This window comes from Phacochoerus africanus, chromosome 1 (genome assembly GCF_016906955.1).
Source record: "Phacochoerus africanus isolate WHEZ1 chromosome 1, ROS_Pafr_v1, whole genome shotgun sequence".
Classification (NCBI taxonomy): Eukaryota; Metazoa; Chordata; class Mammalia; order Artiodactyla; family Suidae; genus Phacochoerus; species Phacochoerus africanus.
The window spans coordinates 87,472,282-87,493,372 of NC_062544.1; the positions used below are offsets into that span (position 1 = coordinate 87,472,282).

The 21,091-nt window shown below is 42.6% G+C and overlaps 1 protein-coding gene across 2 annotated transcripts in view; it reads left to right on the forward strand.

Moving 5' to 3' along the window:
* The window catches only part of KAT2B (lysine acetyltransferase 2B), a 112,925-nt gene that overhangs the window by 52,832 nt on the left and 39,002 nt on the right, over positions 1-21,091 (forward strand). For both annotated transcript variants that reach the window (XM_047769082.1, XM_047769091.1), the window contains exons 4-7: positions 4,732-4,824; positions 6,156-6,337; positions 14,091-14,282; positions 20,679-20,785. In XM_047769082.1, coding sequence (XP_047625038.1) covers positions 4,732-4,824; positions 6,156-6,337; positions 14,091-14,282; positions 20,679-20,785 — 574 coding nt within the window. The remainder of the gene's footprint in view (positions 1-4,731; positions 4,825-6,155; positions 6,338-14,090; positions 14,283-20,678; positions 20,786-21,091) is intronic.

Below are 21,091 nucleotides of genomic sequence, written 5' to 3' on the forward strand. Positions count from 1 at the left end.
ATTCCTTGAGAACTTCATACTAGTATGCTGAGTTGAAGATTTTTTTTTAAAATTTTTTTAGGAGTTCCTGGTTAAGAACCTGACTAGTATCCGTGAAGATGCGGGCTTGATCCCTGGCCTGGCTCAGTGTGTTAAGGATCTGGCATTGCCACGGGCTTGGATCCTGTGTTGCTGTGGCTGTGGTGTAGGCTGGCAGCTACAGCTCTGCTTCAGTCCCTAGCCCGGGAATGTCCATATGCCACAGATGTGGCCATAAAAAGAAAAGAAAAGAAAAATTTTTTTTATGTTTTATTGAAGTATAGCTGATTTACAGTGTTGTGATAATTTCTGCTGTACCACATGGTGATTCAGGAGTCGAATATCTTTATTATGTGCATAAGCTTAGATTTTTTTTTCCATCATCTATCCATCCATCTATCTAACAAGTGTTTACCACACCCTGCTCTGTGCATGGTATTCCTGTAGGCTCAAGGGATAGATCCGTGAGCAAAACATAGTCCTTGCTCTCATGGAGTTTACATTTTAGTAGAAGAGGCAGTCAACAAGTCAGTATTATATTTGCAGGAGGTGGTAAGTGCTGTGAAGAGAAACAAAGCAGGGTGAGTGGAATCAGAATGGTAGGGTAGGTGGTGACTGGGGGACGTGGTATATAAGGAGGGGCAGTTAGGAAACACCTCTCTGAGGAGATGACAATTGAACAGAAACCTGAGTGAAGGTCTGGGAGCCTTCTCTGAGAGGGGCTGGGAAAGTGCCTTCCAGGCAGCAGAGAGCAGGAGTGTGTAGCTGGATGTAATGCCCTGTGTGGGGGACCCAGGCAGCTGAGGGAGGCAGGAGGAGCAATTAAGCTGTTCCATGGAGTTCTCTGGTGGCTTAGTGGTTAAGAATCTGGCATTGTCACTGCTGTGGCTCAAGTCTCTGCTGTGGTGCAGGTTTTTTTTTTTTTTTTTGCTTTTTAGGGCCATAGCCACAGCATATGGAGGATCCCAGGCTAGGAGTCGAATTGGAGCTGCAGCAGCTGGCCTAAATCACAGCTACAGCAACGCAGGATCCGAGCTGTCTGTGACCTACACCTCAGCTCGTGGCAACACCGGATCCTTAACTCACTGAGTGAGGGCATGGATCGAACCCACATCCTTATGGATCCTAGCTGTGCCACGAGGGGAACTCCAGTGGTGCAGGTTTGAGTGCTAGCTTGGGAACTTTTGCATGCTGCAGGTGTGGCCAAAAAAAAAAAAAAGAAACTCCAGATTTGTATTTTGGTGTCTTACTACTGTTCTCTGGGTCTCGTTGGCACCATCACCTGGCATTGCTACCACCCCCTCCCACTTAGACCTCTTCATGGCTCCGCCTCAGCTCCATTTGGTTTCCGGCCCTTTCTTTCCTACAGATCTATGTCTTCCTGAGCTGGTGATTGCAGTCAGGACCAAGAGATGTGAGAGGGAAACAGGGGTGGGGTGAAATGGATAGAGCAAATTCAGGTTGCCAAAAATAGACTCCTAAAGGAGTCAGACAGGAGTTCCCGTTGTGGTGCAGTTAAAATGCATGGATACTAATCCAACTAGTATCCATGAGGATTTGAGTTCGATCCCTGGCCTTGCCCAGTGGCTTAAGGATCCCAAGTTGCCGTGAACTGTGGTGTAGGTTGCAGACACGGCTCAGATCCCATGTTGCTGTGGCTATGGTGTAGGCCAGCAGCTGTAGCTCTGATTCGATCACTAGGAACTTCCATATGCCTTGAGTGTGGCCTTATAAATATATACATACATACATACATACATACATAAAAGAAACCTACATAAGGAATAATTAGAAAAACAAAAAAAACCCAAAAACCTGCCACTGAGGGCCCTGTTGGTTATGATGTATTGTGTAAAGATTTTTAAAAACAAAACCAAGAACCAAAACCCTTCACGCAGAGCTTAGAGCCAGGAAAAGTTTGCATTTCCTAATAAGGGCTGTGATTCATTTTATATGATGAGGAGCAAGAAACTTTCCTCTTTCTCTTTGACTGCTAGGAATCTCAGGGCAAATTTTGTATCCAATTCCTATAGCTTTTTGGGGGGAGGCCCTGAATTTATGTGATACATAATTTTCTCTTTTCCCCCTCCTCTATTAACTTTTGTCTTTTATTGTACTAGTGGGGGTTTGGGGGGTAGATAGGGGACAAGATTGGGAGAGAGAAATATATTTTTAAATTTGGGGGTCATGTTGGGGATATTAACACTGAAAAGGTACATGGTGGGCCAGGAGGAGGATAAGGAGCAAGAGAGAATGCAGAACTGAATCTCCCCCCCTAGCCATTAGCAGGCACCAGGCTACTCCAGGTGACAACTTGTTGACATGACCATGAGGCCTGAGTCATCTGGATTGAACCCTGGCAGGTTCATACTGTTTAGCGCTTTCTTTGGAAAAAGATCTTAGTTGAAGAAAAACAACGTCTGCATGACTGCAGCTATTATTTTTCTTGGAACTCAGCTCCCTGGCAGGCAGTTCCCCACTGCCCTGTTGGAAGGGAAGGCTTCCATCCTGTTGGCCTCCTCTAGGTTCTGTTTATAACTGACCAGCCGGCCTGAAAACATTGCTCTGCTTTGAAGTATGTTTTTTCTCTCCATTTCTTACCTCCCTCATCTTTAACGGTGCAAATGCATTCTCTCCTGGGAACAAAATCCAAAGTATTCAGCATTCGCTTCTCTCCTCCCCCCAAAGTCATTATTTTGGGCAAATAAGTTTAAATCATGTATTTCTTAGTTTTGGAAAACGGTTTCCATGTCTCATATGTCTCGATAATTAAATTATATTAAAATGTCAGTAGCATTTTGAAACTTAGAGGTTGAAAATGAAAAGCTGCTTCCTGAAGTTCATTTTATCCAAATGCCTGTCATTGTGGTCTTGGAGTACCATAATCTCCAGTGGGTTTCAATCCTGGCTTTTTCTATCACTCAGTGAAGGTCATCTTGGGCAAGTCATGCTTCCTCAGTTTCCTTATCTGCAAAATATAGACAGTGATAGCAACTTCCTCTGAAAGTTGTTAGGAAAATTAATGAGATAATACAGATAAAGAACTACTAAGAGTGCCTGGCAAAAGTAAGGATGCAGGAGTTCCCTGGTGGCTCACAAGTTAAGGCTCTTGCATTGTCACTACTGTGGCTTGGGTCACTGCTGTGGTGCAGGTTCAACCCCTGGTCCAGGAACCTCCATGTGCTGTGGGCGTGGCCAAAAAAAATAAGCATGCAGATGCTCGATGCTATTATAAAATTTTTTGTATGTGCTCACTTATCCCAGCTCCATCCTTTTTAAGATAAGAAACTGAGATTCGACATCTCCCAATTCATCCTTTATCTCCATATTGAAACCGCAGTGGGTCAAGTTCCCAAATGGTTTCACTGGGCAAAAAAAAGTAGGCATCTAGAATTATTTGTATCCAAGCTTGTGGATCAATCTTAAATCCCTAGAAACACATACAATAACTTATTGCTACAGGTTTATTTTTGTGAAGACGGGCAGAATACATTGAAAGGATCAACACCTGCTCCGTGAGTAATTTATAGGGCTCCTCTAGAAGGGATTGAGGCCCTTGTGGGACTTGGCCTGAGGAGAGGGGGGACACAGGGTGGTCTTCAACTTTAGGGGTTTGTTTCCATTAACTCCCAGGAGAAAGATTGCCATGTTTTGTTTCTTTTCTTTTCTTTTTTTTTTTTTTTGGTCGTGCCCATGACATGTGGAAGTTCTCAGATCAGGGATTGAACCTGGGCCACAGCAGTGAAAGTGCTGAATCCTAACCACTCGGCCACCAGGGAACTCCCCTGTGTTTTGTTTCTATTGACCAGACAGTCAGTGGGGAGAACAGAGGGAAAGATACATCTTAAGTAAATGCAAGGTCATATATAAAATAGATAACTAACAAGGACCTACTGTATAGCACAGGGAAATCCACTCAATAGTCTCTAATAACCTATATGGGAAAAGAATCTGAAAAGGAATGGATATCTGTATATATATAACTGATTCACTTTGCTGTACACCTGAAACTAACACAACATTGTAAGTCAGCTATACTCTAGTCGGATTTTTTAAAAAATTACATGGTCGTGTATCATAACTGGCCTGTATGCAAGGGTTCCAGAAGATTCAGGCACATGTCGAAGGTGAAGAATTTAAATATCAAAGTTATTTTCAGATTGGGTCTTGATCAGTGGTTTGGCATTCCCTTTTCTCTCAGATATTTGTTCTTTGAAGGCTTTAACTTCCAGTGGCAGGGGATTAAGAGCCGTGTTTTGTTCTGTGGGCATTGAGATGCCAGAACACTTTGCCTGCATTCTGTGGATGTACAGGAAATGAAAAAGGACCTCAGCAGTGCAGGTTGACAACTGAGAACCTTGTTGAATTCCTGCCCAGAGAGCCTGGGCCCTAGATTTTGGGAGTGACACACAGCGCCTGTGTGGGGAAGCCAGGAACAGAGGGAGGAAGGGAGGGTGAGCAGGAGAGAGGTAGCTGGTGGCCACTGCTGGGTGCTCCTGGCCGCCTAGAACATGAGAGATGTTTAGCTCCTCACAGCTCTGGTCACAGGGGTGAGGGCAAATTGGATTACCTGGTAGTCATCCATTTTATTGATTTAAGGATTTACTTACCATGTAATTAAATAAAATATGGTGACTTGCCTTTAAAGACTTTGTGTGTGTGTGTATTTGTCTGTGTGTGATACTGATTGTTTTAAAATGATTTTTCTTACAGCTCTTGAGAAAGTCTATTTTACAAAGAGGAAAACCTGTGGTTGAGGGCTCTTTGGAGAAGAAACCCCCATTTGAAAAACCTAGTATCGAACAGGTAAAGAAAGATAAGAGAAGCCCCCCTCCACCTTTTTTTTTTATTGCTTAAGGATGAATAAACCTTCTCATCTTCCTTCCATCCTCCTAGCTGGCTTAGAGGCATTCATTAAGTCTGTAGAAATTGTCTTGGGCCCTTTGAATCAGAAGTGAATACTTAATGTCATCAACGATCTGGCTTTTGTCTTTTAGGGTTGCTAAATGCTCAGACTTCCCTGGGTGTCTGGGGAAGAAAAAAAATTAAGTAGAACACGTAGTGTGTAAGAACACACGGAACTGGCCTTTTCTTGGTGTCGATGTTTTAAAATTAAGTCTTTGTCCCTTTGTTTGGCACTGTCTGAAAAAGTCTATTGAGGTGAAGGAATTTAGGAGTAACATGAAAATCACTGTAAGTCAAGCAAAAAGCACAAAAAGGAAATGAGATTTTTGTATCCAGAAATTGGCTTCCTACCACATTGTGATTCGTGGACAGAAGCCGAGATTTACTGGCAGAGTCTGTTGACACGTATAGACCCTTTCCATTATATGTTGTCAGGATCTTGTTTTGGCATGTCTTTTTAGCCTATTTTATTTTTATTTATTTATATTTATTTTTTCATTGTTCCTCTAAGTACATCTCAGATATTTTTGATTGAATTTCTTGATGAGAATAATTACGGGAAGACCTGATGTCAGATAAAATAAATGTGTTTTATCAGTTTCTAGTAGAAGAAATTTTGTCTTCAAGCTCTGCGAAATAAGAATTCATTGTTCCTTTATGTAAAATTAAATTAGAGTGTTCTGAAGAAGGATCAATCCACAGATTCTTTTGAAAGCTCGTGATTTTGAATAAGGATTTTTTTTGCGGTAAGCTTGCTGAAACTCAAAGAGTGATAGTTAAGAGTAAATTCTAGTGGTTTAGTTTAATGGAAAGTCTGCTGCCAGCCTTTTGATTAAAATTTTGTTAATGCAAAAACATTATATTTATCTAAGAAGCTCATTATAGGTGAGCTATTGTATTGATAGTATAGCAAGAATTATTCTGTAGCAGAGCCGTATTTTATTGTTTAAGGCATTTTGACCTTTTCAGTCTGTGATTTTGATTTTTCTCTCTAATGCTTCACAACTGCAGCAGCATAGAATTGCAACTCACATCTCTGTCTTGTCACTTTTCATAGACTGTGATCTGAAGCATGATTCCCTCTGGGCATGCCTGTGTTATAATAGGGAAAAGGAAGAGATTTTTGTGAATAGAGAAATGTCTCTTCCTTATGGTGCTGACTGTGTGGGTGTTCAGAACTAGGAACATCAATTGTAGAACTCCATGAATAAATTGCCTTTTCTCCTTTCAAGGGTGTGAATAACTTTGTACAGTACAAATTTAGTCACCTGCCACCCAAAGAAAGGCAAACAATAGTTGAGTTGGCAAAAATGTTCCTAAATCGCATCAACTATTGGCACCTGGAGGCACCATCTCAACGAAGATTGCGATCTCCCAATGATGACATTTCTGGATACAAAGAGAACTATACAAGGTAAGCAGATGACCAGTTTTTTTCTCCTTGGTCCGTAAAGCACGCTGCAGATATAGCAGTGCTGCTTGCCTCGGCAAGCAGAGGGTAGCCCCGTTATCGCAGGACTCTATCAGTTCAGAGAGAATCTCTCTCTAGTTTGACTCCCCAGACTCCTGTTCTTCGTTAATAGCACGATGCTCTGGGGGGTGGGGGCAGGGGGAGGCATCCAGCCATCTGGACCTGAACTTCTTAATACAGTAGTTGCCTGCCACATGTGGCCACTTTGATCATGCGTGGCTGTCATGAATTGAGATTTCTAAGATTGTACAAAGAAGAGAATGTAAAGTATTTCACTAATTTACATGTTTAAATGATAAGGCTTTGGATATATTGAATTAATAAAATAAAGTTGATTTCACCTGTTTACTTTTTTAATGTCACTTCTGGAAAATTTAAAATTTCATACGTGGCTTGCACTGTATTTCTGTTGAACATTGCTGATCTAGGTAACTATGACTCTGAAATTATTCTATAGAGACCTCACTCATTTAAAAAAAACAATAACCATGAATATGATAGTTATAATTTTTTTTTTTAATGGCTGCACCTGCAGTATGTGGAAGTTCCCGGGCTAGGGGTCAAATCAGAACTTCAGCTGCAGACCTACTCCACAGCCGTGGCAACACTGGATTTGAGCTGCATCCTCAGCTTGCAACAACATGGGATCTTTAACCCATTAAGTGAAGCCAGGGATTGATCGTGCATCCTCATTACACTGAGCCACAATGGGAACTCCTAAACTTTTTTTTTTTTTTAAAAGAAGGATCACCATAGCCCTAATACCATGGTGGAACTAATGTCATTTTATATATTGTCTTACAGTCTTTGTCCTTTAAATAGGTGTTTTACAGTAGTCAGAATGAAAGAAAATATAGAATTTGCATCCTTTTTGTCCTCCACTTGAGCATTTTACCGGTTATATGATAGTCTGCTGAGTTGAGTTACTGTGATTTACCTAATCATTTCCCTATTTGTGGACATTCGACTCTGCAAATATTTTTGGATTACACATTCTATTTCCTAAAGTGGGAATTTATTTTTATTACCTATGAATTGCAGAATAATAGAATTGAGTTTGAGTCGTAAACGTAGGCCATACAAAATAGAATGACCTACATTTATTTTTAAGTAAGAGAATGACTTGGATTGTCCATTCTATTCACCATTTTTTTTAAACTTTTCCTTTTATATTTTATAGGCACATTAAACTTGTGTCTGTGGTTTTCTTTTTTCTTTCTCCTGATTTAAAATAGGCAGTGTTTTTTTGACAGCCTATAAAGACTGCTTATACCCAGGTTATTTTCTGTAACAGCAGATGATATGTAGGAATGGGTGTACTTTAAGATCAGCTCTCTCCTCGGTTAACTGACCTGATTTCATGAGTAAAACCCCCTTTCTCCTCTCCTCCCTCCTTTTACAGTATATACAATTTGAACTGTAAAGTATTTTCTCTTAATAAATTGACTTTTACAGGAATTACAGATTTCTTTTTTTAAATTAAATCTTCATTTTTACTCCTTCATTTCAGAGTTTTGCATTAATAGGAGTCTCTATATTATTGTTACTCTTGTTTATAATAAATTAATAGAACTCTCAAAAATATATTTTAACTCGATCTGTGAGTGATTGACAGAGCTCAGTATTTGTCAAAGTTAACCCCATGAAAGTATTTGCCATTCTTCAAAGAGGAGAATTGTTTCATCAAGGGGAATTAGAAGTTCCTGTTGTGGTGCAGTGGGTTAAGAATCCCACTGGTGCAGCAGCTCTGGTCACTATGGAGACAATGTGTTCGATCCCCTGCCCAGTAGGTTAAAGGATCCAGTGTTGCTGCAGCTGTGGTGTAGGGAACTTCCCTATGCCATGGGTATGGCCATTAAAAAAAAAAAAAAAGAATTAAATGTGAAGCAGCATAGGAGTTAATGCTGTATTTTAAGAAACAGAATAAAAACACTAGGTAGCATTTGGGAATTAGCAAGAAATGGGTGGCACTTATAGATACTTAAGGAGTCAGAAAAATAGAAGTTGAATTCTGGAATGAGTGATGGGTTTGAACTATGGCTCCATTGCTCTGTGTGCCTTAGACCAGTCACTTCACCTCCTTGACCTTCTGTTTCTTTCTCTGCTCAGTCCCATGGGTGTTATGTGTTCCTGGAGCTGGTCTGTGCGTGGTGTCTGGCACACCGCATGGGTGCTGGGAAGATGCTAGTCATGCTTTTCCTCCCACACATGTACTCCAAAATTCAGTCGCTGCCAACGTGCGCCTCTTAAACTAGAGCATGTACACGGAATGAGAGTGTCATAAGATAACAGGGCAGAGAGAGAAGACAGCAGAGTCTTGCTCACCCCACCTCCCCAGCCTGTGGAAGAGTGGGGTCCTATGTGGTGAAGGGAAGCCGCAGAGAGGCTGAAATGAGTCTGTCCTGCCGAACGCTGCAAGCTGCTGATTTCTAGGCGGGACGGAGACTAGGAGCCTCAGTGGACGAAAAAAAGGAAATGAAGTTTCACACATAACTCCCCCACTTCCCCCAGCATCATGCCCTGTTGGTGAAGAAAGGGAAGCAGAGAGGAACAAGTTGGGAACATTCTGAGAAGCAAGACTTGTTTCCGAGTCAAGCTTCGCTGTCATGACCACTTGGGAATTGAAAAAAACCACAGGCTGCGGCACCACGGGGCCTTGCTGATACCATCTTTTCAAAAATGGGTCCTGTTACAGCTGCAGGCACCACGGGGCCTTATCTTGATGTGTAAGTGAACCTCAGGACCTGGATGGCTGGTTCAGTATGTAATTTCCGGCTGTCATAGCCATCGGAACAGAGGGGCTGAGACTTGTGGAGCTCACAACAGCCTGATGATGGGGAGAGACAGAATTCTCCATCGAAAAGACTGGACTTAGAAAATAATTATTTTCTAAATAATTATTTTCTAAATAATTAGGTTTCTGATAAAGCTGATCCCTAGGATTTATCCAAAAATTTTTTTTTGTTTTTTGCTTTTTAGGGCTGCACCTGAGGCATATGGAAGTTCATAGGTCGAATAGGAGCTACAGCTGCCAGCCACACCACAACCATAGCAACGCGGGATCCGAGCCTTGTCTTCAACCTACCCCACAGCTCATGGCAACACCAAATCCCCGACTCACTGAGCAAGGCCAGGGATTGAACCCGAAACCTCATGGGTACTAGTTGGATTGGTTTCCATGCGCCACAAAGAGAATTTTTTTATCCCCAATAAAAAATTAAATGCAGACCGAGCAGTAGAACCCCTTAAGTTGCTTTTGTTCTCTGTCCTGAATTAAGGAAAAATATACCTTTTTTTTTTTTTTTTTTTGCCATGCCTGCAGCATGCAGAAGTTCCCAGGCCAGGAATTGAACCCATACCATAACAATGACAGAGCCATAGCAGTGACCATGTCAGATCCTTAACCCATTAAGCCACCAGGGAACTCCTATTCATGTTGTAAAGAAAGTGAGGTGGAGAATTCCCATGTGGCTCAGCAGGTTAAGGATCTGACATTGTCACTGCTGTGGTTTGGGCCATTGCCATGGCATGGGTCAAATCCTTGGCCCAGGAACTTCTGCAAGCTCGAGGGCATGGCCAAACATAAAAAATAAAAAGAAAGCAAGGTGGTTGCAAATTGTCAGGATGCTGTAAAAAGTCTGAGTGTTGTTTGAACAATTAGTTAACTGCATACGTATCCCATCTGTTATGCATAAAAAATGAATGAGCTGTCCTGTCACTTCTTTTTAGAAGACCTGAAAACAGTTGTTTAGGTAAAATTTTTTCCTCTAGGTTAGTCTTTGCAGGAATGGGAGAGCAACAGCAAGGCACACATTTTTTCCTGTTTCCTTGTTTCTGTCTCACCACACGCCGTGACCATGTCATTTACCACAGCAACACCCAAGACTCTGTCTCCTGTCTTTTCATCCTGTGTCCTTATAGATTTATAAAATAAGATCAGGCTTGGAAATAAAAACAAAACTAAACAAAAACATAAACTGAGGTGTATAATATAAAATGATTCTCAGAGGAAGGAAATGACTGGAAACCTATTATTTGAAAATTTTTACTCAGTAATAGCAATCTACGCTGTCTTCCTTTACCTGAGGGAGAGTGAATGACCGATTAAGCACTTTTGGGAGTTCCTGTTGTGGCTCAGTGGAAATGAACCTGACTAGTATCCATGAGGATGTGGGTTCAATCCCTGGCCCCACTTAGTGGGATAAAGATCCAGCATTGTGTGAGCTGTGGTGTAGGTCGCAGACGTGGCTTGAATCTGGCGTTGCTGTGGCTGTAGCATAGCCTGGCAGCTGCAGCTCCAGTTCGATCTGGGAATTTACTAATGCCATAGGTGTGGGCCTTAGCAAAAAAACAAAAACAAAAAAACACTTTTTGGATAACATTTTATGATTTTATGATAATGTTTATAATCTTTCATTGCTATAGTAGAAATAGCATCCATCTTAAGTGGAGTCTCTGATGTCTGTGACCCTTATGGATGGGACACCTTTTTAGATTCAGAATCAGAGCTGCCAGATGGAATATTATCTACAAATGTGGGCCATGTATATAAGTTAACATTTTAAAGAGGAAATAAACACAAGGTGTTAATTTTAATAGTTTTTTTGAACCAATTATAAAAATATTACCACTTTACCATGGAATCAATATGAACAAATTATTAATGATGTCTTTTACTTTTTTGTACTGTCTTCCAAATACAGTGTTTTTCTTAAAGTTTATTTTATTGAAGCATAGTTGATTTACAATGTGGTGTTAATTTCTGCTGTACAGCAGAGTAGTTCAGTTATATGTATATGCATTTTTTTCGTATTCTTTTCCATAATGGTTTATCTCAGGATATCGAGTATAGTTCCCTGTTCTCTATGGTAGTAGGATCTTGTTGTTTATCCATTCTGTATATACTAGTTTGCATCTACTAACCCTAAACTCCCAATCCATTCCTACCCCCCCCTTCTTTCCCTTGGCAACCACAAGTCTGTTTTCTGTGTCTGTGAGTCTGTTTCTGTTTTTTAGATAAGTTCAGTGTGTGGCTTTGTACTTATAGCACCTCTCAATTCACTCACTAAATTTTAAGTAGTTAAAGCTAAGTGGAGTTCTACTAAAACAGTAAAGTTGTGTTTAATGGAAAAATATTTCACACTGTTGCCATTAGTAAAATTTTAAGTGGATAAAAGTTAAATAACATCACAAATTAAGCTCTTGGGTTGTACTAGCTGCCTTTCAAATGCTCAGTGGTTTCATGTGGCTGGTGGCTACTCTATCAGTGCAGCTGGACGGCCTTCTCATCATCATAGAGACCTTTATTAGACAGTACTTGTCTCAAATCTTCCATGGCAGAAGATTCGACATATATATATATTTTTTTTTTTTGTCTTTTTTGACATTTCTTGGGCCGCTCCCGCGGCATATGGAGGTTCCCAGGCTAGGGGTCTAATCGGAGCTGTAGCCCTGTCCTAAACCACAGCCACAGCAACACGGGATCCAAGCCACGTCTGCAACCTACACCACAGCTCATGGCAACTGCTGGATCCTTAACCCACTGAGCAAGGCCAGGGATCGAACCCGTAACCTCATGGTTCCTAGTCAGATTCGTTAACCACTGAGCCACGATGGGAACTCCAAAGAGCTTTATTTTTTTTTTGACATACTTTTAATATTAAGATGTACAAACAGTCTTCTGAAAGCCTAAGTCTCATGAAATTGAACTAATGATTATGGCTTGTGATTACATTTGTAGTTTCATAATTAGTTCCTTGGGAGTTGGTCTTCCTTCAACTCCAAATATTTTAACTCAATTAAGTGGCTGCAGACTCACATCCAGCAAAGATAGGCTTTGCAGATGATGAATTTCATAATTCATAAGGATGTGCCTTATGAATTACAAAATAAATGCACTGCCCAGCTTTTTCTGCTAGCAAGGTCACTGTTTCAAGCTTGACAAGATACAGTACAGCACTTATGGTGCTCATTTGGGCATTGTAATATAAAGTGACATTTGGGTGTAAATTATTAGGATGGAGAAGTTGAGAGGAAAATAGAAATAGTAAGCAGTAATTTTTTTTTTGTCTTTTTGCCTTTTTCTAGGGCTGCTCCCACGGCATATGGAGGTTCCCAGGCTAGGGGTCGAATTGGAGCTGCAGCTGCTGACCTACACCACAGCTCACGGCAACTCCGGATCCTTAACCCACTGAGCGAGGCCAGGGATCGAACTTGCAACCTCATGGTTCCTAGTCCGATTCGTTAACCACTGAGCCACGACAGGAACTCTGTAATGTTAATTTTGAATCTAGGTAGAAACGCTAGTGAAGACTTTCTTCCCCAAAGATGAAACACCCACCTCTGCCCCCCCACCCAAAGGGACCATGAGGTAATACAGAATAAAATAAAAAAATAAGTCTTGTCTCACTCTTTGTTGGGGGGTTGACACTTCATTGGGGTGTCTTCTAGCAGTTTGGGCAGATTGGAACATGGCCCCCACCTTCAAGGCGCACCTGGAGGAGGGATTTTATTTGGGGAAAGCAGTCCTGTCCTGGAAGGGGATGAGCTGGATCTGCTACCAAAGAACAGGAGCTGGGCAGTGAAGCTCAGACTCTTCCCTGGTCTGTGCTGCCCTCTGGGCCCCCGTGTGCACCCATATTGTTGGGTCCTGGAAATTTCCTCTCTGGGTGTCGCAGGAGAAGGCGGGTCAATTGTGAATGGACCTTCATTTTCTAGCTTCTCTTGGCCGAATGAGCTTTCCAAATCATATGCCCTACATAGCCCATGTGCCCCAGAACTGTGGTCAGATCTCAGGAAAGCTGGTTTCCCCCCGGGCCCCAGGCACTCCTCCAGCCCTGTGCAGTGCTGAAACCCAATTTTGACTTTGAGTCTGAGTCATTGAAAATGTACCTAAGCGACAGATGGTGGAAGCTTATTACTTCCTGCGTTTTGACTGAGTTTTGAACAGCCTTGAAGATCGTTATCTTCCCACCAAAGCTTCGGGGCTATGTGAGTGCTGCGTAGGCTTTTTAAATTTTTTAATTTCTTTTCATTTTTTAAAGTTTAATTGAAGTATAATTGACTTACAAGGTTATGATCATTTCTGCTGTACAACAAAGTGATTCAGTCATATGCGTACACACATCCATTCTCTTTCAGATTCTTTTCCCACATAGATTATCGTGGAGTGCGTAGGCATTTTAAAGAAGCCTTACTATCTTACCCAGAGGGTTAGATGGTGGAGTTCTGATTCTTCCACAAAAGGGACTTCCTTGATTTCCCTTTTAGTTTCTTTTTTTTTGAAGTGATTTTTATTTTTTTCCATTCTAGTTGGTTTACAATGTTCTGTCAATTTTCTACTGTACAGCAAAGTGACCCAGTCACACATACATAGATGCATTCTTTTTCTCACATTATCTTCCATCGTGCTCCATCATAAGTGACTAGATATAGTTCCCAGTGTCCCTTTTTGTTTCTCCTCTTCTTTAAAGGATGCTGCAGAATGGAATGATTCTAAGAGAAGTGAGCCCATGTGATTGGGTCCGAGTGAGCTAGCCTTATTCCCAGGTGTTACCAGCTGGTGGTGACACCTCCACTTTTCCCTGCAGACTTGGTCTCTCCTGCTGAGGCTGATAGACTAGAGGAACCATCATTGGGTGTTGCACATGGCCTGGGGTTTGAGGCATATTGACAGCATGGTCTCCTCTGGTTGCAGGTGGCTGTGTTACTGCAACGTGCCGCAGTTCTGTGACAGTCTGCCTCGATACGAGACCGCCCAGGTGTTCGGGAGAACCCTGCTCCGCTCCGTCTTCACCGTTATGAGGCGACAGCTCCTGGAACAGGCGAGACAGGAGAAAGACAAACTGCCACTTGAGAAACGGACTCTAATTCTCACCCATTTCCCCAAGTAAGGGAGTGCTCCTGCGGGTTTTTTTTTGGATGCCAGGGCCTGAGATTGATGGATACATACCCAAGCCTGCATTAGTGACAAGAGCGGGGCACAGGATAGGAAAAACACTCGGGGAGGGGGAGGAACCCCTCCTTCTCCGCTCCCTCTGGGAGTCTCCTTGGGTACTTTCCAGCCCATCTGAGATTTGCTTGACTCTGTGTTGACTGCTCCCTCGCTGCCTCTCCACCCCAACCTCGTCCCACATGAGTCTTATAGGTGGGTCAGTACTTTGATTTTGTGTATTCATCTGCCTGGACACTGTAGAGGGGGTTGGGGAAGGCAGTGCAGAAGCAATTTCCATCAACCCAGAAGTGGTGCAAGAGAACTCAGGTGGCCGTTTCTTCCATCCCAGTCTCCATCCCTTTCTGAGATGGGTGGACCACTCCTGTCTCAGCTAGAGTGACCCCAAGAGTGGGGCCGGCTGGGAATAGAGAAACCTCCTTCACAATGACCTCTGTGCCCCTATATATAGTTTCTTGTAGCATACACATGCTTTCATGCACCTTGCTTCTTGCACCTGCCAGATCTCCCGCATAGAAATACTCATTTAAATATTTTTCAGATGTAGGACATGTGTCAAAGGGGTAGGAAGTTGCAGCGCTGCACTCTTGACCTTGGAAATGCATTTTCAATGCCAAGAACCCCAAATTTAAGCTGAGAGGCTGAGGGTGCAGGTGAAAACTTGTCAGGGAGCAGTGGCAGCAAGACAGGAAGGAGGCAGTTCCTTCTGCCTGGAGCAGATGAACCGTCTCCTTCACGTGGGCTGGGGAGGTGGAGACTCTCATGTGAAAAGGCTTTCCAGGTCTGATAGAGTTCTGCCATGGAGGACTGAGACCTAGAGAATGGAGTTTAGCAGAAGATCTGTTGTCTTTGAGCAAAGATCAGTGAAATCCTGTTTTATGTGGGAAACTAGATTTTTTTTAATTGTTACTATTTCTGGTTAACCCATTTTGTTTCCCAGGAAGGATGATGGTTTTAGTTTTTAAAAATAAGTTAGGCCCAAAACAACAACAAGTTTTTTTTCTTTTTGGCCACCCCCATGGCATGTGGAAGTTCCCAGGCCAGGGATTGAACCGATGCCACAGCAGTAACCTCAGCCATGGCAGTAACAATGTCAGATCCCTAATTGTTAAGTCACCAGAGAAGTCCTGAAAGTGACTTTCTGGTAGAAATGGACTGAATAGTTTTTTTTTGTTTGTTTGTTTGTTTTTCAGTTTAACGAGAATCCTAAATATTAGGTAGAGGATAATCCTGATGAACTTTAGCTGAACATCCAACATTTTCACACAAATCCTAGCATTCTGGGAGTTCCTGTTGTGGCTCAGTGGGTGATGAACCCGACTAGTATTCATGAAGATGTGGGTTCGATCCCTGGCCTTGCTCAGTGGGTTAAGGATCTGGTCTTGCCATGAGCTGTGGCATAGGTCACAGATGTGGCTTGGTCCCACATTGCTGTGGCTGTATCATAGTCCAACAGCTGCAGCTCTGATTCATTCACTAGCCTGGGAACTTCCTTATGCTGCAGGTGTGGCCCTGAAGAAAAAAAAAATCCTAGCGTCCTGATTTTCAGTATTTCCTGAAGGCAACCTGCACATGAGTCTGAGGTGGGACATGAAGATACTGATATCCTCCTGGGAGGAAGTTTCAAGAAACTTAAATTGCAGTTTGGGTGTGGCCTCTAAGTGGGTGATGAACTCTGGGCAGGTTCAGGTATTTCGGTGACTGCCTTTTAACTGGCCTAAGCTCCTTTCCTTAGACATTAAAGCAGTTTTCTCTTTTCTCTATGGCATTTGCCACATAAGCAGCATTTTAGGTGTTCAGATTATAGTTGTCATCCTGTCTTTGAGCCAAGGGACAAAGAGGACCCCTCTCCCCCACCCGTCACCCCAGACCTTTTATAATGCTTAAAGATAAATTTTAATTATCTTGCATGGTAACAATTTTTTTACCCATAGCGAATTCATTTTGCTTCTTGCAGATATTTGCTAATTACAGTGTTTTGTTCCTTCAGCCCATAGTTCTGGCATGCTTATGCTGTTCAGCTGAAAAATCAATGTTGCTTTCTTTTCTTCTCTATTACTAATGGTAGGGTAAAACTACCACCCACGTCTCCTTCTAAATCCCTTTTCATTGACTATGACAACATCTGAGGCTCTTAGGGATTTATACCTGCAGGTTTGGCAGCGGAATCTCATATATTGAAGCCAGAGGTGCCATTTGGCTCTTGGGCACTATCTCAAAGTGAGGCTGCAGCCAGCTTCTCACCCCTGTGAGGTTGCCGTGATTCCCATACACATCTTCAGGGCTTATATCCTCATCTTCCTGCTCTTCATATGCTCTCTTTCTTCTGCTTGGCTTTAACCCGTGCCTTTTCTCCCATCTACCTGTTTACACTGTTGTTTTTAAAAACGTTAGTATCTACTTTTCATTCTAAAAGTGATAAAATGGGAGTTCTTGCTGTGGTGCAGTGAGGTAAGAATCCGACTGCAGCGACTTGGATCATTGTGGAGGTATAGGTTCAATCCCTGGCCTGGTGCAGTGGGTTAAGGATCCTATGTGCAGCAGCTGTGGCATAGTCTGCATCTGGGGCTTGGGTTCAATCCCTGGCCTGGGAACTTCCATAGGTGTGGCCATAAAAAAAATTTTAAAAAAAAGTGATACATGGACATGTTGGTGAAAATTTAGTTAAGGGGGAACAAAGAAGCAAAAGACCATGATAATAGCCCCTGTGACTGATATACCTTTTTTGCGGTGGGGGCACACACTTTTTTTTTTTTTTGTCTTTTTAGGGCTGCACCCTCGGCATATGGAGGTTCCCAGGCTAGGGGTTGAATCTGACTGTAGCTGCCAGCCTATACCACAGCCACAGCAATGCAGGATCCAAGCCACAACTGCGACTGCAGTCTACACCAGAGCTCATGGCAATGCCGGATCCTTAACCCACTGAACAAGGCCAGGGATTGAACCCTTATCCTCATGGATACTACTCAGGTTCGTTAACCTCTGAGCCACAACGGGAACTCCTGGTGATATACTTTTTATGCTTTGAGATATTTCTTTTTTTCTGTGTATTGTCTTCTTTTATTCGACATACAATTTTGTGTCCTCCGTGTAGAAAATAAGCACTTCCTCACGGCATTATGTGACACTGTTCTTTATTCGATTGAGATGACTATATGTATATGCATATATTATATAGGACACACATAATTATTTTCCTAAATCATGCGTGGCATCTTCAGTGAGTCCTGGTAGGGCTTTGTGAAATGTTCCAGTCGTGTAATTACTGATAAGGAAGGAGCCTGGGAAGGGAGAGAACCTTTACTTCCTTGATGAAGGGCAGTTGGGGAACTCTTGGGGCTGTGTGAGGTGAGGGCAGCATCTGTGAAGGAAAAGGGGGGATGCATCAAGAACCTTCCCTCTCATCAGCAAGGTCAGAATGTGATCTTAGGAAGGATTTTCCCTCCTGTTGCTGTCAGTCTTTCTGCATTAGGTAAAACCCATACTAAAGTTTTTAAAGCTTCAGTTAAGATTGGCTTGCTTGGCAAGAAGTGACCCACGCCATCTCCATAAACCATAAATTACACGACCGAGTGCAGGTAGGTGTTCATGCACATGGTACTTTTTTTTTTTTGTCTGAAAGGGCTGCAGCTGCGGCATATGGAGGCTAGGGATCGAATTGGAGCTGTAGCTGCTGGCCTAGGCCACGCCCAGTGAGCAAGGCTAGGGTTGGAACCTGAGTCCTCATGGATGCTAGTCATATTTGTTTCTGCTGAGCCACGATGGGAACTCTGGTACAATGTTCTTAAATCTTCTGAGTATGAGCAGCAAGTCAGAAGACCCTCTGGATCTTTCCCCATCTGTCTTCATTTCCAAAAAGTCAATGCCTGCCTCCCCTGAGACCTTCTAAAATCTGACAGGATTTGATTAATGAGAAGACTAGTGGTACTTTTAGTACTAATGATGATGATGATGGTGATAATGATGTAGGCCCTTGATCTCGGTACTAGATATGTTATACAATTCAAGTTTTAAGGTAACTTGACACCTTTATAAAGGTAACATAACACATGGACTGTATATCCTAACTTTAGAAGTAGGGGCAGTTCCCCTAAAGCTCATACATTTATAAAGACTTTAGTCTATGTATATTCAGGTCAGATTTTGTCACCAAATGGGTTATGGAATTTTTTCTTTTAATGGCCATACCTGTGGCATATGGAGGTTCCTAGGCTAGGGGTTGAATTGGAGCTGTAGCTGCTGGCTTATGCTACAGCTATAGCAATGCCAGATCCAAGCCGTGTCTGTGACCTCCACCACACCTCATGGCAATGCCAGACCCTTGAACCCACTGAGTGAGGCCAGGGATCAAACCTGCATCCTCATGGATACTAGTTGGATTCTTAACCCCTTGAGCCACAACAGGAATTCCACATGGAAAATATTTTTTGAGGGCTTTTGGATTTCAGAATTTCAGAGAAGGGATAGTAGATGTATAATAACTAACCTCTGTTACATCATTGCAACATGAACTTCTTGAAGGCAAGGCAAGGTTGTGTCCACTCTGTCTCCCAGTGTCTGACACAGTGCCTGGCACGTGGTGGGTGTTCGATCAGTTTTTGTTGATTGAATGAATGAGCACTTCCTAGCAGTTGGCACCATTTGAAGCACAACGACAGTGTATTCCTTACCATCACCTCATGCAGAAATTACTGCTGATTGTTCCATTTTATAAAAGAGGAACTGAGGAAGAGGACGGTTGAGAATTTATTCCAAGGTCACACAAATTATGTGGTGAGCTTGGCAAGTGGATTTTAGAGCCTAAGCTCTTGGCCATCATTCTGTACCCCTCCATGAGAACCCATACATCTCAGACAGGCTTGCAGGAAGACCTTCCAGTACCAGAGTGTAGATTTGGGTTGGTATTTTCATTATAGTCTTCCATTAGGGGGTCTATAAGAATGGTCCCAGGTACTCATCAAAATTTAAGCTGCCTGGAGTTCCCATCGTGGCGCAGTGGTTAATGAATCCGACTAGGAACCATGAGGTTGCGGGTTCGGTCCCTGCCCTTGCTCAGTGGGTTAAGGATCCGGCGTTGCCGTGAGCTGTGGTGTAGGTCGCAGACGCGGCTCAGATCCCGCGTTGCTGTGTCTCTGGCGTAGGCCAGTGGCTACTGCTCCAATTCGACCCCTAGCCCGGGAACCTCCATATGCCGTGGGAGCGGCCCAAAGAAATAGCAAAAAAAAAAAAAAAAAAAAAAAAAAAAAAAATTCAAGCTGCCTAGGCCATTTTCACAGACTTTTGATTCAGTAAGCCTAGGTGGAGCGTGGGTCTCTGAACTCCTAACAAAATATCCAGGTGATTTCTGTGGGCCCCCAAAACTTGAGGCCTATTTGGTTTATAACATGACAGGAAATGTCACATAGTAATTAATCACATGTTTGGATTTTGGCCCTGCAACTTATCGGCTGTGGGACTTTGTACCAGTTATTGAGCCTCTCTGTGCTAACAGTATTTTTATCTGTTAAATGGGTACAATAATGGATCCTATCTCATAGGGGGGTTAGCAAGTTCAAGTGAGTTAAAATACATCAATGACTTAGAACAGTGGCTGTCATACAGTAAGAGCTATGGATGTGTGTGATAAATAAAAGTAAAATATGTAACTCATTGGGTTGACATGAGGATTCAGTAAGGTTTTAGAATAGTGCAAGCACCTGGCAAGCACTCCGTAAATAACAGTGACAGTGACAACTCTGTGGAGGTCTGGGATCTTGTTCCAAGACTCACTGAGGGGGACTCAGAGTCATGTGTTTCCCCTGATATAATGCTCTGTGTGATTTGTGTTTCGCCTATCCATGCAGAGCCCAAAGAGAATAAATTTGTAGAAATGCATTAATGTTATTTGAAGATAACAGGGCTGTCCAGCTAAATCATCACTTGAGTCATAAGTGACTAGTGTATTTCTGAATTGAAGATAAGATACTGCTGTTCAGGTGGCTATTGCCCTGGGTGGCTGGGACTTTTGTCCCTCTAATAGTACATTAGTTTTTGGTTTGTTTGCTTGTTTTTGCTTTTTAGGGCCATACACATGGCATATGAATTTCCCAGGCTAGGGGTCCAATCGGAGCTGCAGCTGCCAGCCTACACCACAGCCACAGCAACACAGGATCAGAGCCGCATCTGCAACCTACACCACCATAGCTCACGGCAAGGCCAGATCCTTAACCCACAGATTGAGGCCAGGGATTGAGCTCGCATCCTCACGGATAATAGGTTCATTTCCATTGCGCCACAGCGGGAACTCCAGTACATGAATTTTGATCTCACTGTTGCTTTTACTCTTGTGTTTAGGTTTCTGTCCATGTTAGAAGAAGAAGTTTATAGTCAAAACTCTCCCATTTGGGATCAGGATTTTCTCTCAGCTTCTTCCAGAACCAGCCAGTTAGGAATCCAAACAGGTAAAAAAACCTTTTGTGTGTGTGTGTGTGTGTGTGTACACCAGAAAACAATCAGCAAGTGTTTGTTTTAGTTCACTCTGTATTTCTTTGTGTTTTCATCAAGGGGTTGAAGACTAGTGCCAGAAAAAAAGTAAATACTTTGACAAATCTTGCATCTACATAGAGATGTTAGCAAGGAGAAACCAAACAGTTAAACAGGTGCCAATCAAACAGATAAAAGAACAGCTGCTGCTCCTACTATGGGGTTTGTTTATTAGCCCACACCTCACAGCTGTATGGAGGGTTAAACACCAGGCAGGTGACTCG